The 17,494-nt window shown below is 33.8% G+C and overlaps 1 protein-coding gene across 2 annotated transcripts; it reads left to right on the top strand.

Annotated features, from left to right (window-relative positions):
* Window positions 1–2,212: 2,212 nt before the first annotated feature.
* On the top strand, window positions 2,213–17,375 carry LOC117995730 (transmembrane channel-like protein). 2 transcript variants are annotated; one of them, XM_069508759.1, is made up of 15 exons: window positions 2,213–2,243; window positions 4,649–4,684; window positions 6,255–6,332; window positions 10,470–10,632; window positions 11,069–11,240; window positions 11,684–11,822; window positions 12,044–12,148; window positions 12,348–12,536; window positions 12,979–13,211; window positions 13,372–13,563; window positions 13,658–13,906; window positions 14,280–15,570; window positions 15,652–16,248; window positions 16,368–16,581; window positions 16,663–17,375. In XM_069508759.1, exons 2-15 carry the CDS (start codon window positions 4,673–4,675, stop codon window positions 17,367–17,369), a joined length of 4,341 nt encoding a protein of 1,446 aa, XP_069364860.1. In that variant the 5' UTR covers window positions 2,213–2,243; window positions 4,649–4,672; the 3' UTR covers window positions 17,370–17,375. The 2 variants fall into 2 exon arrangements, with proteins under 2 accessions (XP_069364860.1, XP_034839613.1); XM_034983722.2 differs by lacking the exons at window positions 2,213–2,243; window positions 4,649–4,684; window positions 6,255–6,332 and adding an exon at window positions 9,061–9,115.
* The last annotated feature ends 119 nt before the right edge of the window (window positions 17,376–17,494 follow it).

Here is a 17,494-nt window from a genome sequence, read left to right as displayed (position 1 = left end):
CATTTTTATCAACGCCAGTTTTGAAAAACAAATTGAACACCAGGACTATGTTTAGGTGTAGACGAATTATGGATGTTAATAACAACTTAGGCATTTCGTGTTCACAGCGATATTTTATCGTTATCATTTTGCCAGAATTTTAGCTAAGTACTGTCTGTACTAAAATATTCTTTGATAACATATAGCAGAGCGCATTTCTAAGCATGGCGCGGCTGTGGTGGCCTCATAGGGACCATTTTTTTTGTTACGAAACCTGAAAAGGTCTGAGCTTCTGCCAGAATACCACTTTGTGCGATTATTTAAGCATAAAATGGTCTAAACATTACAAATCTTATACCTACATATATATATTATTACGTGAAATATCTACCTAAGAAGATCATTATAAGTAATTATTTTTAGACTATTAGTAGGTAGTTACTTATTTTAACTGTTTTTTTTACAATTTTTGTAGTACCTATCTGAGGTAATTAAATATGTTCTAAATTTTATACAAAACCAATTAATAAAATCTTCATATAAGTAGGTACCTATATTTTGAGATGATCATAACCTCATCTTTAAGAAATAGAAATAGAAAGATTTTTATTCAAATTACCTTTGCTTTTGAATTCTATGTATGGTAGATACATACAAACTTAAATGGATTAATTATATTCATCTGAGCATGCTAATTTGATCTACCTACCACTGGTTCGGAATGCTATTCCTACCAAAAAAACCAGCATTAGACGATTGAATTACGTGTACGGTAGTAAGTGCCTACTAGTGGAATATTCTATTCTAGCCTAATATAATTGTGAAATTTTATTATAAAAGTTAACACTCATTCCCACATAGGACTTTCGGTCTTTTTGAAGGGGAGCGCAGGAGTCGTTAGTCGCGACTCCTGCGTAGTCCGCTTCCTCGCGAGTCTGTTCTTATTTTTCTATCGCTAGGAATAGTTTTCTTCCATAATTTACGTAATTATTTCCATTTCTGTATTAATTGTTATTTAAATAAATTATCACTATGTTGCTACAGTACGCGGCCGAAAGTAATGTACATCAACCTTTAGAAGGAGATAGCAGATTTGTAGAGCGTTGTCCCTGTCGTTGAGATCGACAAAACGTCATTATAGGTATGAGTGACAGAGACAACGCTCTACAAAGCCGAAATGTCATTCTAAAGGCCGATGTACATTACTTTCGGCCGCGTACTGTACCTACATGTGATTCAAATTATGTTGGAAGTGCGATGACGCAGACAAGTGTATTAGGTCACAAGGACTGTTCACTGTACGCTTCTGGTCTATTTGCTTCTCTCTCACACTGAGGCTGGATACATGATCCCTCGTTCCTAAAAGATAAGATCGGTTATAAAAATATTATCAAAATCATTTACTTAGTGTGCATTTACATGATCCATCATTCCTTTATAATAATATCGGTTATAAAAACAATATCAAAATCATTTACTTAGAGTGCATTTACCTATAATAGCTCGCTCCTCACCGTACTTTCATCGAAATAACTTGAACTTACAAAGTCATATAAACATGTATAGCAGTCTATTTTTACCCTAGGGTAAAGATATATTGATCGGTAAATACTGTTAATTTACCAAAATGATAAATACTGTCATAGGTGTCTACCAAAACCGCTCTACAACGATAGCTGGTAAACTCTCATCGTAAACTCTTTAGTTCCGTGTGCGATTAATTTATTAATTCTTAATAAACAAAATATTTGATAAATTTAGAGAACCTACCTACGTTATTGTTTGCAAAAAAAATTGGCTAAACTTTTTTTAAATGTTATTTTGTTTCTTGCCTTTTATTGCCATTTTGATTTTCACTACATTTACTGGTAGGTAGATTCTAAAAAAAACTACTTTTTCAAGCAAATATTATTCCTTTCAGCATTATACATACTAATATTATAAATGAGAAAGTGTGTCTGTCTGTCTGTCTGCTAGCCTTTCACGGCCCATCCGCTCAACCGATTTTGACGAAAGGTACAGAGATAGCTTGCATACCGGGGAAGGACATAGGCTACTTTTTATCTCAGAAAACCAATGAGTGCTCACGGGATTTTAAAAAGCCTAAGTCCACGCGGATGAAGTCGGGGGCATCATCTAGTAAATTATGATAATCTCTTTGAATATAAATGTTTAGATGACGAGTAGGTAGGTACGTTTAATTTTTTTTTTATCTCATTTAGGAACGAGAAAAACGCCTACGGACACTTTGTCGTTCCAACCCTGTACGTGTATAAAATATTATCCATACTATTATAAATATTACAAGGCTCATCCTATACAATATATTATAGGCTCATCCGTTCAACCGATTTTGATGAAATTTTGTACAAAGATAGCTTGCATCCCGGGGAAGGACATAGGCTACTTTTGATACCGGAAAACCTTTACCACGGGATTTTTAAAAACCTAAATCCATGCGGACGAAGTTGCGGGCATCATCTAGTTATGTATATTTTTATAGCCAGGCAGCTGTGGCTAATTTTGTTGTACGCGGATGTGTACATCAAAGTTCAAACTACAACCTCTCAAACTACATTGACAGGTCTAAATCTGTTATCCTTTTTGGCAGGGAGCATTTTAGTTCAGAGATTGTGTACACCAGAATTAGTTAAACTATGCAAAGTTAAGATAACAAGGTTCAACAAACTCCTAACTATGTATCCGGGAAATGGATTGTTTAAATCGCCTTTAATTTGAAAATTAAAAATCATTTTTCTGTAAAATAAGTTCCATTGGCCTTTAGTATTACATTCCCAATCTATACTGATAATATTTTTTATTAATATAACTGTTTTAAATATATATTTTGTTCTTTAATTTTTTTTTCAATCAACATTATTCATTAATTTAAAATACGTTTTTATGAAAACTCAAACACGAAATGCATTAAATTAAAAATATTCTTAATTTTAAGAATGCAAACCAAACCACCCCTACTCGATCAAAACCGATGCTGACACATCGTGATTGGCCTAAACAATCTTCAGGTTTCCAGCAAAAAGCCCTTAGGTACTCCAGAGTCTCAATACTTTAAAATCAAAACAAAGACTATGGATTAGGCAATCGTAAATTAAGCATGTATTTCAGTGTGTTTTGACGATATTTTTGAGATATATTGTACTACACTAACAAAATATTACAATATGATTAAATGGTCGCGAGAGTTTAATAATTTAATAATAATATAATGGTTTGTGGGCAATAGGTTATTTGGTGTGATTACTAATAGGTATATTTTCAATCAATTTACATATATATATATATATACATATATATGTATATATATATACATATATACGTAGTAGTATGCATTAAAATAATAGAATAGATACCATGAAATATAGGGTTTAAAATGCCATGATCAACAGTGGCAATCGCAAGTCGCAACAATCTACGCCGTGCATTTATAGAGCGTAAGCTTCGCTAAAGTAGATAAGTTTATAGACAGTTATGTATAGATATTTAGAGGTGTAAAGTGACCTATGTTGTCTCACCCCTTTTCACAGCCCACCTCTGCGCAGTCTTTCTCTCTAATTAGTGCGTGCCACGCGGAAAAGCTGTACAACTCATTTTTTTTTTAAAGTCAAGACTTCAAATTTACATTCGGTTTACTGATCTGTCTACTTGAGTGGCTAGTTTTTTTACAAATAAAAGAAAAAAATCATTAACGGCATAAATCTTAGGTAATAATGATGAAGATAAACAAATAACCCCCTAAAATATTAAACAATTGACGATACTTACGATGTGAAATATTTGACCATTCCAATTAAAAAGTACTCACTTAAAAGCAATTTTATAAATTACAAAGCAAAAAGCAACGTATTTACTGACGTACTTTTGTGTGCATTCAGTAACATATTTGTCTTTATGCATAGAAGTTACCTACAACTTCGTCCACGTAAAATTTGTGATTTCCTGTGGAACTAATATTTTTTCTATTTTATAGCAATGTGCTAGATCCGACTCTAGAACACCAGCTACTTACTATACCTATCTGTGTCAAATTTCGGCAATACGGTTCAACCAAGTATAAATTCATCATGCTAGCACGCTGCACTGAAAATACTTAGTTACTAGGATAGTAATTAACCTACCTATTTTTAGGTATCTAAAACTACTTATATCAAAATCTGTTACATCTTTTACAAGTTTTTCAAATCTTTCCCTTTCACTTTGAGATAAACATATTATTTTCCGGAATAAAAGTAGCCTTTCTCAAGGAAATAAACTACGAGTAGCTCTGTGGCTGCTAAGATAGCTACCGCAGTTGAGTGCATGAAAGAATTATAGATAAACATACATTAACCTGTTTTATTTTAGTCTAGTTGATGCGACTTCAGCCACGTGGATTTAGGATTTCAAAATCTTAACTCTATGATTTACCGTGATAAAATAGTCTGTGTTAATCCAGGGTATAATCTATCTCCATTCTCACCCAAACCTGTTCCTTAGCTTTTCACACAGACATACAAACTTTCGCCATTATAATATCAGTGTGATAAGTGTGATAGATACTCGTACAATTTTTTTATAATTGCAATAAATTGCGTTAGGACATTTCCCCAGTAGAGTAGTCGTACACGCGACAGGTAGGATAACCCCAGTTCTTGTCAACGGTTGATAGTGGTCGCGCCGGCTCGGAGATACCATGGATGCTAAGGTACCTAAATAACGCACCTACTGTTTATCTACTCGCTTAAACACAAAATATTATTTTTATATATTCTAGCTAGTAAGTATGAGAAATATTTTTCATGGATGGTGAGAAAACTCCAAGGTTTAAATTTCATCAAAATAGGTTATTTTTCACAATTAAACTATTCGTGGACGTACGATGTAATAATCGGGTATTGGACCGTAGTAATGTAAAATATAATGATGTCTTGTATAGCCGTAGTTTATGGGGCTAGAATTCTAATAAGTTCTAGCCCCATTATCATCATCATTTTATTACTACAGTCAAAGACCCTCTTGATAAACTATCATTTATTTTATGATATTAGTTTTAAGAATAATTACTTTTTAAACTCTCTATTATAAAAGGTAGATAAGTAGGTACTTGGTATTATAATTTGTAATCAATGCGTATCATAGACATGTTTCATTCATATTACATGTGTATACAGTGATAAGGCAGAAGAGTCAAACAAACAAGAGTAGAAGAGACGGCAATGTGATCCAAGTATATTATAGAGAGAGCCAACGCGTGCCAGACCTTCGTTAATTTATAAAAGCTGCAAGTTTCTCTGCGTATTGTCCCCTTAAAAAAAATTAAACTTTAAGGGTGTCCTGCAGGGGGTTGCTATGATACTAAGTGTTTGGCAATGCATGACGTGATTTTTAATATTATACCTACTATTCTGATTAAACAAATGAGACCTAAATTTAAAAAAAAATAGAATAATTTGACGTAAGATTTTTAACGCGTTTATAATTTTTATAAGTGAATTTGGAAGAATATTACTTGCGATACGCGCGAGCCTTAAAAACAGTTGCTCGTGCATTTAGCGTGTTTTGTTTAAACGTGCAACTATCCCTAAAGCCCAGAAAAATATTACGAACTATTATTATAACACTTACTCATTTTTTGAAACGCATAATACACTAGTTCTAGAATTCACCATTTTTATCTAAAATTCACGCTCGCTTCACTCGCTCTTTTTTGTATTTTTTTGTAAAAACATCAAAAATTTCATGCTTGCTTCGCTCGCACTTGTTTTGTACGTTTGTACCACAATTTCATCCTCATGGATACAGGTTTTAAAAAACCCGTGGGAACACTTTGACGGACGATCAGCAATCAATTCCAGGCTACGGCCATGATTAGGTAATGGGTATTGAGAAAGGGGCGGGTAGTACTACTTATTAAATGACCTGGGGCCAAAGACTGTGCCTGGGGCCTAGGGCGGCCAAGACTGCAAATTTGCCACTGGGAGATAGGTGGTGAAGACATACAAGACACTTGTAAACGCCTAGCAAAACAAGTTTTAATTTTAGGCACAGGGATCTTGAAGACCCGACGATTAAGTAATGTTTATATTCTTCAGAGAATAGACCCCATTATTGAAAATTTATGAACTTGTTAATTTTAAATTATTTTGTAGCACTAAACTATACATTATTTGTAATTTTCCTGGAATAAACGGATTTTTTTCAATTTTTAAGGAAGCGTACATGTATGTGGCATAATTTGAAACATCTTTCTGAGATCGAGTTTTTTTATTGTTTAGAGTAAGGAGAAAGGGATACTGAAACTGGAGCCACGACAGCGGTCTACAGTTGACACAAAGTTGGAGCTGACACCACAGGTAATAATAAAAAGAATACCCGGCTGAGTTTATTGCGGGCTCTTCTCAGACCTGAGCGCGTTTGGAACCCTCGTAGGTAGCTTTAGTTTTAAGTTTGCGTAATAATTATCACCACTATATCTTACAAATCCAACATCTGACTATCAAAAAGAGTAATTTATTATCTATTTTGAATAAATCAGACTTTGACTTTGACTTTGACTTTGACTACGCACGACTGTGTTTCGGACACATTCGCTCAACAAATGTTGGGTATCTTCATCTATGCTACACATATCGCATTTCGGAGAGTACACTTTTTCATCATGTAACTACTTACGCAAATTTGTTGAGAGGAACATGTCTGAAACGGAGACTTAGTTCCATAATAACTATATTGAGCGAAACTGTGTTCAGGCATAGAATAATAATAAATCCATTATCGACCACCTTTGACCTTTATTCGTAAAAATCACTTCTTAACAACGACTCTAGTACATATACATCACTGCTTCTTAATTATTATGCGGTGTGCTATAAAACGAGGAGGTGGAGCTAGTTAATGGAATTGACGCACAGGGCTGCGTCTCGTGTTACTAATTTATAGAAATTGGCGTACCTTTTAGTTCACGATTTAATTACGCACACCGATTTCGTGTAACCCATTAGGTGTGGTATAGCCTCCAACAGTTAAAAGCTATTCTTATATTTCTATTTGCATAGTTTTCGAGATATTAACTTTAGAACTGGGCTTAAAATTGTAGTATATATTTTGAAAAAAAGCATGGAAAGTTAGGTATACAAGTGTACACATTTAAAAACCAGCCGTTTATGATCAGACTTGCCAACCGATGTTTCCGTGGATTGAAATGAATAATTAAGTCAAATTAATCTACGGTCTAAAACCAATCCTTCTTGTTTGGCGTTGCAAAATTGAATTTCTTTGTAAAGGTTTACCTACAGCTGACTCCTCACTAAGTAGACAGACAACATCAAAAGAGTCGCAGAGAGCCGTTGGACTTAGACGGTGCAAGACCTAGCATATATAAGAAAATGATGTGAATTCCAAGTTTAATTCATTATTTCTGATGCTGCATACATAAAGTGAACTGTAGATCTGTCGATTATAAATTATTGATATTAAGTATGAGTTAATTAAAAAACTTTCTATGTTAAATTACTTGTTATACCATGGTCAGCCCTGATCCAAATGGCTAATCAGAATTGGCGATTAGCAGTCATGTCATTGGCGCTCAAGGCGCTCAAAGACTGACTGCTCTCTGTCACGGCACTTTACAGGGTGTGTTTGTATCTGAACAAAGATGTACCTACCGCTTTTCGCTTTTATTTTATCAATGAATGTTTGTGTTCTACTGAAAAGAATGCTTCTAAAAACAAAATGTATAAAAAGTAGTCGATGACTCGGTAGATATATCAGCTTGTAGTCGTGGGGCAAATAAATATGGAAATGGAATACGATTCATTAAACTCCAGCACTCCGACGAAAAGTGCGTAGTGGAATGAACTGGAACAGCTAATGCTCCAATTCTGAAAATCCCTACACAGCTAGAGAGCTACATTGCCCCCGAGTGCTGTAGGCTATAATTTATCTCACACAAACGAAGCCGCGGGCAAAAGCTGGTTCCAAATAAAAATGGCCTCACTCTCTTAACTCTACACTAAAATACTTTTCTATGTGTATTTCTGTATTTGACATAAATGAATTATTATTTTATAATGCCGACCTTCTGTACAAATCTTGTTATACATACAAAGGTAACATGGATGTGGAACAATAAATTTCCCTCCACGCCTTACAATAACGAACAACGGGCAGTCCTAATTTTTTATGATAAAGCTCGAGTCACACTTACATCTAAATTAATATTTATAAAACCTAGTTAGGTTTACAAAATATTACAACATAATTAAGTACAATAGTCAGTGCCGCATCCGTCTAATTCAAAACCAATCAAATAAGTCAAGTGCGTGTCCGGACACACCTATGGTACGGTTCCGTATTCATCCTTATAAAACCATCTTACCGTAAACCAGTATAAATATTTATGAAATTAAAAATAAACCCAACTACTTACCCAAAAGCCTGCAAAACTTAATTATACAAAAGAGTATCTCAGCCGGGGAGATATAATATCAAAATTGCAGGTTTCTGCGCAGTCGGGGTTCTTTTTTGTTTAATAAACTTTTTTATTTCAAGTTTAGCGTCCAAGTTTCTAACTCGCGTGTTTAGGCTGTGCGTTGATGATCACTGATCAGTTATAGTAAGGACAAGTCTTTTTATTTTTATTCTAAAACGTTCATCTACTGACTCAAGTTGTTTGTTTGTTTGTCATGTTGGTTTTTTTTAGAGACTATGCCTATTTGTCTGATGCTTAGTTGATTTTTCACATCCAGATCTCTGCATGTCCTTTACACACATACAAAATTTAATGCATAGGAGTACACCTAAGCTATAAAATTGTTCAGGAGGACAACAATCACCGTTAGTACAAATACCTTTATATGCAAACACAAAAAAGCTTATTATACTAATTTAATGAAAGTATAGCCGTTCAAATTCAAATAATTTTGTGTGAAATGATCCTAACATTATGCAGTATTGAAGCAAGGTACTACGCAAAACACCTGAACGATGCCATAAATCGTTTAATTAATTGTTCAGTCCGACCCTGCTTTCATCCACAATACACAACAGTCCGATGGTTCGCCTCAGGTCGAGGACTAGTATCAAACGTCCGGCAATTTATAACATTTCGTATTCTCTACATATTTCATTGGTCTAGGTAATATTATTACCGATTGTTTTATTGCTTCTATAGAATAGTGAGATAAATAGTGAGTTATATATGGTACCTAGATATTAAGTTATTTTATTTCAGGTATGTGCAACTGTATTTATATCGAGTGATGTAAAATATACATTTATAATAGAAGATATTTTTAAAAGTGGCAATCAATTAGATGTAAGTAAATCTACTATGTGGGACAGGGACGTGGTCAATTTTCATATTATAATAATATAATTTTTAAATAAGTACTTAAAAAGTATTCATATTAAAATTATATAAAAAAATTGCGACTTTGATATGTCCCACCAATGTCCCACGGTATAGTTTGCAAAATTTATAATTTTATTTTCTAATTTATCCCCAAAATTGATCTCTGTATTCAAAAGTTGGTTGTAACAGAGAGACAGACAGGCAAATAGTCACACGAGTGGGTTCCATTTTTATTGTGTTTTCATTCGGACGTACGGAACCTTAAAAAGGATAATATTATTTGTTAATACTGTTTGACTTATTCACATAGCTCACATACAGCTTTAACAACTTAAAACGGTGATTTAATTGTTTGACTTATTCACATAGTTCACATACAGCTTTGACCACTGATGCAGGGCCTAGTAACTTGAAATTTTGCATGTAGATTAATTCTATTACGTAAACGCATAGGTACCTACTAAGCTACGACTTTCATAAATGTCAAGCCAGGGTGCAAGCTCCTTGTCAGTAATCCAATTAAGTTATTGTTGTCCTTCAGACTAGCAAGTGGCATTAACTGTGGCAAACAATATGAAAATGGAATTTTAATTGAACATAACAAGCGCTAAGTGCTAAATCATCACCTTGCCGATGCATTGAAAACATGAAATGGAATCAAATTATGGCACGCCTTTGTTTAGCGACCATCACTTTAGTTAAATTGCTTAGTGCCTAGACTCTAGGTCCAACTTTTAGGTTTGTGTCTATGTAACGATTTCTTTTATTAATTTACCTATTAGCTGACCCGCCACGGCTTCGCTCACGTGGATTTTTTGAAAATCGGTGTGGCTATAGAATTTCCTATTTATTTGATAAAATTAAACAAATCAAAGAAATGAAGAAGAATAAAGCAAAGAGTCAAATTTAAAACCTTTCAACCTCTTCTCCAGTTTATGTTCTAGAACTTTTTATAGAGATTTACTTGCAACAAATTTTTGAAAGGCCGAAAGAAAAAAAAATATTGGTTTACATAATTATTGTGCGATATAAATCACATTACACAAAACTTAAAGTATGAATTACCCCAGCGCTTCCACCACTCGAACTCAAAGTAATGTAAGCGCCAGGATAACATTCGCAGTCATATGTTTGAAAGGGTTCCTATGACAAGGCGCCGTCCTCGCCACAGCCGTCCGTGGACCGTTTGTCAGTGACGTGGGCAGATCCTGGCAGTATGGCGTCTTCTGGAGTCAACCTCTTCCACTTGCCTTCTGAAATACCTACTAACAATGAAGTCAAGTTTTCCCCGTCCACAGGAGGTTTGTGCCAGTCATTACTCGAGCGTTAATATGTCTAGTTTCTACTATGTCTGGTTTACACAATCTTAATAGGAATTAGGTAGGTAGGTAGATAAATTTGATTTGAATTTAGTGACTTACGCATTAAGTACTATAGCTACTTTTTATACATTAAAATCAAAGAGTTCCCACGTGGTTAAAAAAACTAAATGTTAATTTAGTTTTTTTTTTAGCGGACAAAATCTAATTATATAAAATCTAAAAATATAAATTAATTAACGTTTATTTTAATTAATAACGTGACTATAACATTTAATTTTAACAATGAATTAATTATTATTATTTATGTATGTGAACCACTATCATTTTATCTTGTGATGTATGTATGATATTCATCTATGAAGTAAGAATAGTCGTTAGTAACTAAGTAGAAATCATCCATGTTATTAAATACCAGATGGTTCTGAAGACGAAGATTACTCTGCTAGTCTCAGTGCTGTGCTACGTCAGCGTCGGGCAAGCGTTCGGCGCTCGCGTAAAGGCCGCACCAGAAGACCTTCTTCCCCGTTCTTAGCCGACGAGACGCGCCCTAGGCGACGTTCCTCTGTCTTCACTACTAGTTCCGGCGAGTGAGTACGACTTTTCCCCTTTCTCTACTTCCCCTTTCTATCATCTTCCTGATTTTTCTAGTAGGTTATGCTTACTTGATCGGCTTCTAGTTTTATAATTTAAGTATATCAGAAAACCATACACCAACTTCGCATAAATCCGCTGCTACAAATCAAACTTCATGTCAAAAGTACGATTTTAGTCCTTATTTTAAAGGTAAACCGTACTTTTGATATGGCAGCTGACCCATAGAGTTAACATGCCGCGTGACTTGTGAGGAGTCATTTGGTACGGACTATAAATAATAGTCATATTGCATACAATAATATATGAAATGGTATGAATATTTAAATAGTGAAGTAGAAAGTATACCTACTAAAAAGAAATACTTCTACTGAAAGAGAAAAAGAAAGAAATAGATGACTCAGTACCTAATATTAAAAATGACACATGTTTATTGCAGCACGGCAATATCTATTGATGATCAGCCAATAGTGACCCAAGAACAAATATTTGAAAACATTCATCTTCATAAAGAAGTTCTAGGATCTGTAAAGCAGCAACCACTTGGAATGAGAAGAAAATTGAAAATTGTACATCAGGTAATAGAATCCGAACAAGATCCGAACGACGACGCCACACGTCGCGTCAAGCAAAAAAAATTTAAAACCGCATAAATCACGCGTCAAGCACGTACTTAAATGCTTGACTCAAGCAAAAATCTACGTGCTTTACGTCAAGCCCAAGTCAAGCCGCTTGATCGTTGCGGCACCTCTTTACGGATAAGCATCTAATTATGACTTCTGCTTTTATATTTTTTAAGGCTAAAGGCTACATTAAACGACATGAAGGACAATTGCAGGAAAGACTTGCTCAATCTAAAAGTACAAGAGACATTTACGCAAGGTTCAATATTCTCTTAGCAACGGTAAGTTAAGAATGACTTTAAACATTTACCTATTGTAGCTATTAGTATATATTATGTACATATTATATTCTAAAACAAATGACACCGAGCTTAAAGATTTATTTTTATGTAGTCATATTGTGTTTTGGTGATCTCTGGTAGTCTGTCAAGTATCAGCTCTTGAAAGTAATACAGACTAAAACTAAAGCTCTTTTTTTAGAAATGGCAACAACTAAAACGAGAAGCAGCCAACACCTCCAATTTGCTAATACCCTGGGAGTTACGAATCAAAGAAATCGAATCTCACTTTGGCTCTGTCGTGGCTTCATATTTTACTTTCCTAAGATGGCTATTTTGGGTCAACTTGGTTATTGGATTCATACTTCTTGTGTTCGTCATTATTCCTGAGGTAAAAATTCGCAATAATCTACATACATATTACTTGTACCTAAAAGTTCAGTCAATCATTATTAAATTATTTCACATGCGACTATTAGGTACATTTATGCAAAATTTGGCTTTGAGCGTTTTTGCACAACTCAATAAGTATTTATTTATATTATGAAAGACTAGCTAATCTCCGCTACTTCATCTGCGTAGACTACACAAATTTCAAACCCCTGTTTAGCCCTTAGGGGTTGAATTTTCAAAAATCCTTTCTTAGTAAATGTCTACGTCATAATAGCTTCCTGCATGCCAAATTTTAGCCCGATCCGTCCAGTAGTTTGAGGTGTGCGTTGATAGATCAGTCAGTCAGTCAGCTTTTACTTTTTGTATTATAGATAAAAGTTTTTTATTTTGCTATTTTATGTATTGAAATGACATGAACTGCATAAAAATTATTATTATAGTACCTGACAGAAAATCCTTCGCAAGACGGCGAAAGAAAAATAATAATGGAAGATGAACGGCGAAACGCTACGAATCTTTTAACTCTTTGGGAGTTCGAGGGCACCCTCAAATACTCTGCTATTTTCTACGGGTATTACAGCAACGTTGAACGGCCGGAGTACAGAATGCCTCTAGCGTACTTTCTAACAGGACTAGTCGTATATATTTATAGCTTCGTCGCAATTCTAAGGAAGTAAGTTATTTTAGGATTTGATGGGGTCACTGTTCTCACTTCAATCCTTTTGATCATTGATGTCCGTAGGCACGCACGTTTTACCAATAACATGTAGTTTTGATTTTGTTTATCAAATAAAAGCGGTTTAACATCCTTTAACAATATTAATAATCCATAGGATGGCAGAAAATTCACGAATGTCGAAACTTTCCGAAAAAGAAGATGAATGTATATTTTCATGGAAACTTTTTACTGGCTGGGACTTTATGATCGGAAATGCTGAAACAGCACATAATCGCATAGCATCTGTAATTTTGGGGTTTAAAGAAGCATTGTTGGAAGAAGCAGAGAAGAAGAAAAACTTAAGAAAGTGAGATACATACTTCTATATTCAATTTTTAAACTTACGAATGTTTCAGATCTTAACATAGTGTATTTTGTTACTGAGAAAATATCTTTTTCAGTTGGCGTATTATTTCTTTGCGAGCCGTCGTTAACGTCTGTGTAATAATTTTACTTGTCGTATCGGCATATGCAGTAGTCACTGTCGTATCTCGATCCGATGATAGTCCTAAAATTAGAAGCTGGTGGCGCGAGAATGAAACAACCATTGTGGTAACCGTGATTTCAATAACATTTCCTGTTTTCTTTGAACTTCTGGGATTCCTAGAACATTATCATCCAAGAAAGCAACTAAGATTGCAACTTGCTAGGTAAGTTTTATATAAGACTAGTGACCTCTTGCGACCTCGCCCCCGTGGGGATTTCGAAAAATCTAGCCTTATTTCTTATCTTCAAAATAGCGCGAAAATTTTAGCTTTATAATTTCAAGGGCTAGGCATTGATGAATCAGTCAGTGAGTCAGTGGTTTTCTTTTTTATGTCTTCTTCGTCCACGCGATATAATTTATAGCTTATAGCGTTCGGGAATCATGGAGTATCAGTTTATCAATGAAAGAATTTTCAGAATCCGATCCTTGATTGAGGAGATTATTCCCGTACAAACTGAAAAGCTAAAAAAATTCAAATTTTTTATAATATTCGTATAGATAACAAATCATAAGATTTTATAAAACCTTTTTTTCAGAATAATGTTATTAAATTTACTGAACTTATATTCGTTAATATTCGCTTTGTTCAGTAAAATCGAAGGCATGAGTAAAGATCTAGTTTCATTACAGCCGGAATTAAAAATGAATGCTACTAACTTTTCTGATATTACACCTCATAGCATAAAGGATTCTTTAGTTAAAAGTTTACCTGTATCATGTTTAGAAATAGCTGTTCCTTGCTTACCATGCGAAATGTTCATGATGCCAATACAACTGACTCAAAATACTTTTTTTTCAATAAGTAATGGTCAGCCATCGCCTGTAAGTGATACAAGTAAATCTGTAGGCACTGTGTTTACAAATTTGGAAACAAAAAAAAGCAACAAAAAAAGAAATCTGATGTATGAATCAAGACCTGAAACTTTAAAAATGAATAATACAGATGAAGCGTTTTTAAAAGAAATTGAAAAAATTAAAAACATAAGCAAATTATCGGCAAAGGAAGATTATATTGATGCTACAACCGATATAAACGATGGTGAATCATACGATATTAATTATGACATATTCTTATCAACTAACTCAGAATCCAAATCAGAGAGCGATACGAATTTTACATTAAAATATTATACGTCAAATCCTCCCTCTCCTATAAACATAAACTCAGAAATAACAAAACATCAGCAATCCAGCACAGAATCCAGTACAGATTATTCTACTTCTATAACGGATCAAATGTTAACTGTAAGCTCCTTCGATTCAGATGTCAGCTCTTTTACGATGAATAGCGATTTACCTTCAACTTCTTACACCGAACCAATATCCGTTACTAACAATGAACTGGGTTCAATCGAATCAAGCACAGCTGGTAAATATTCAGATGACACGTCAGTAACACAAACAAATCCCATAAATTCGATTGACTTTACGTCTGAATTAAGCTTTACTAGTACGCCTTTTGAAGAAATAAGTGAAACAACATCTACCTATACAGACAAATTTTTAGAAGGAGTAACTATTTGTCCAGATGTATCATTTAACTGTTCTATAACTTGCGGCGATAAAAATATAACACAAACATTTTATATTTCCAACTGTAAAATTGTGCTTGCAAGATGCTATTTAAAGCAATGCAAAACTGTACAAGTTGATTTAAAAGATTTGAATTCAAATCAAACAAACGTTACTTTCCGGGATACTGTATATCAAGACGCATATAAAAGAAAAATGTACAACTTAACGAAAGCTACCAGGAAAAAGCTACTTAAACTATGTTGGGAAACTATGTTTGGCCAAGAATTGGTAAAATTAACAATGATGGATCTTGTACGTCTATCCGATTTTCTATCCATTGATTTAATGTGTAATAATATTTTATAAAGTAAAACAACACATAATTTTTTCCAGGTATTTGTTTTATTGGGTACGTTATTTATGGATTTTTTTCGAGCTTTATTTGTGAGGTACATGAATAAATGTTGGTGTTGGGACCTAGAAAAGAAGTTCCCAGAGTATGGAGACTTTAAAATAGCTGAAAATATATTACACCTCATTAATAACCAGGGAATGGTTTGGATGGGAATGTTTTTTTCTCCCGGACTCGTTGTTTTAAACGTATTTAAATTGATGATAATGATGTATCTTCGATCTTGGGCAGTGATGACTTGCAACGTGCCTCATGAAGTTGTATTTAGAGTGTCCAAAAGCAATAATTTTTATTTGGCATTATTGTTGACAATGTTATTTCTATGTGTCTTGCCAGTTGGGTACACAATCGTTTGGGTCACACCGTCATGGCATTGTGGACCATTTTCAGAATATGATAAAATTTATAAAATATTAACAAACAATATTTACAAAGTCCTTCCTGATCGTCTTAATTTTACCTTGGAGTATATTACGTCTCCGGCAATAGTAATACCACTACTTGTATTATTAATACTTATAATATATTATTTAACTTCATTAACAAACTCACTAAGAGAGGCGAATAATGATTTAAAGGTGAGAATTTTTGCTCATTTGTTAAGGTACGCTGTACGTTGAATTTGTATTCATTTGTTAATCTTGGATTTCTACGATTATTTTAGAAAGTCACTGTTGTAATGTTTTTTTTGTTTAAGATACAACTGAGAAGAGAACGGACGGAAGAGAGAAGAAAAATGTTTCAATTGGCAGATACGCGAAGACGAGGTGGTTCATCATCTATAGATAATACACCATTTGCCAGGTGGAAAAAAGCGTTGCCATCCTTACCCATTAGCAAATCTATAGATTCTGATGATCGGAAAACTACAATAGACGAAAATAAGGAATCTAAAACTGTAAAAAAGAAAAGTATGACCAAATAGTGTATCGGAATCAGTAAGTATAAAATAAGATATGGATTATACATGAAAGATCATTTTATGATTGCAGGTGGAATACTGGTTAAAATTGTTGGCACAATGTTAGATCGAAAATTTAATGGAGATAACATTCACGATCTTACAGTATCACATAACATAGATGAAGAAACCGATACTGATTTTCATGAATCTCTTCCAAAAGAAGTTTTGAATATAAAAAATATCACCATTTCTAAAATTCCGGAATATAAGAGAAAATCAAATGTAGAGTTTAAAAATGTAAATAATTCAAAGCGTAAATATGAAGACAATAAGCATTGTGTAAAATCTGAAAAATCTGATATAAATAGTGTACACAAAAATGCTAGTATAGAAAAGTTTAATAAAACTAATGTTGATGAAGATATAAATAGTAACACAGAAAACATTATAAAGCAAGATTCAAAATCTAGTAACTTTTCTAAGCAAACAGATTCAGTTGGATCGGTAATACCAGTTATTACCATCAGTACTACAGAAAGTGATGATGAAGTATTACAAGCCATGGATACGAAAAAAATAATCGTTGGGAAAAAAGATGGAGCTAACCAAAAGGAGGACGATGATCAAACATACAACAAACAGGAAACTTCTAAAGTAGGCCTTAAAAGGAACAGGAATTGTTCGGACTTAAAATCTCTTCAAAGGCAAAGCAGCGTTGATAGTATAAATGAAAATAAAAGCCCTAAAGAATATAAATATGAAGAAGCTGGCCACACTTATCAATATTCTTTATAAATTATTATTTATCAAGTTAATAAATATGAAAATTAACTTATTTATGAGTGAACATCTTTGCTTGGACGAATGGACCTCCTTCACCATCACTAACAAGTAACAATCGATTAATATCCATATGGATC

The sequence above is a fragment of the Maniola hyperantus genome, chromosome Z (assembly GCF_902806685.2).
Source record: "Maniola hyperantus chromosome Z, iAphHyp1.2, whole genome shotgun sequence".
NCBI classification, from domain to species: Eukaryota; Metazoa; Arthropoda; class Insecta; order Lepidoptera; family Nymphalidae; genus Maniola; species Maniola hyperantus.
This window is presented reverse-complemented; position numbering and strand designations above follow the sequence as displayed.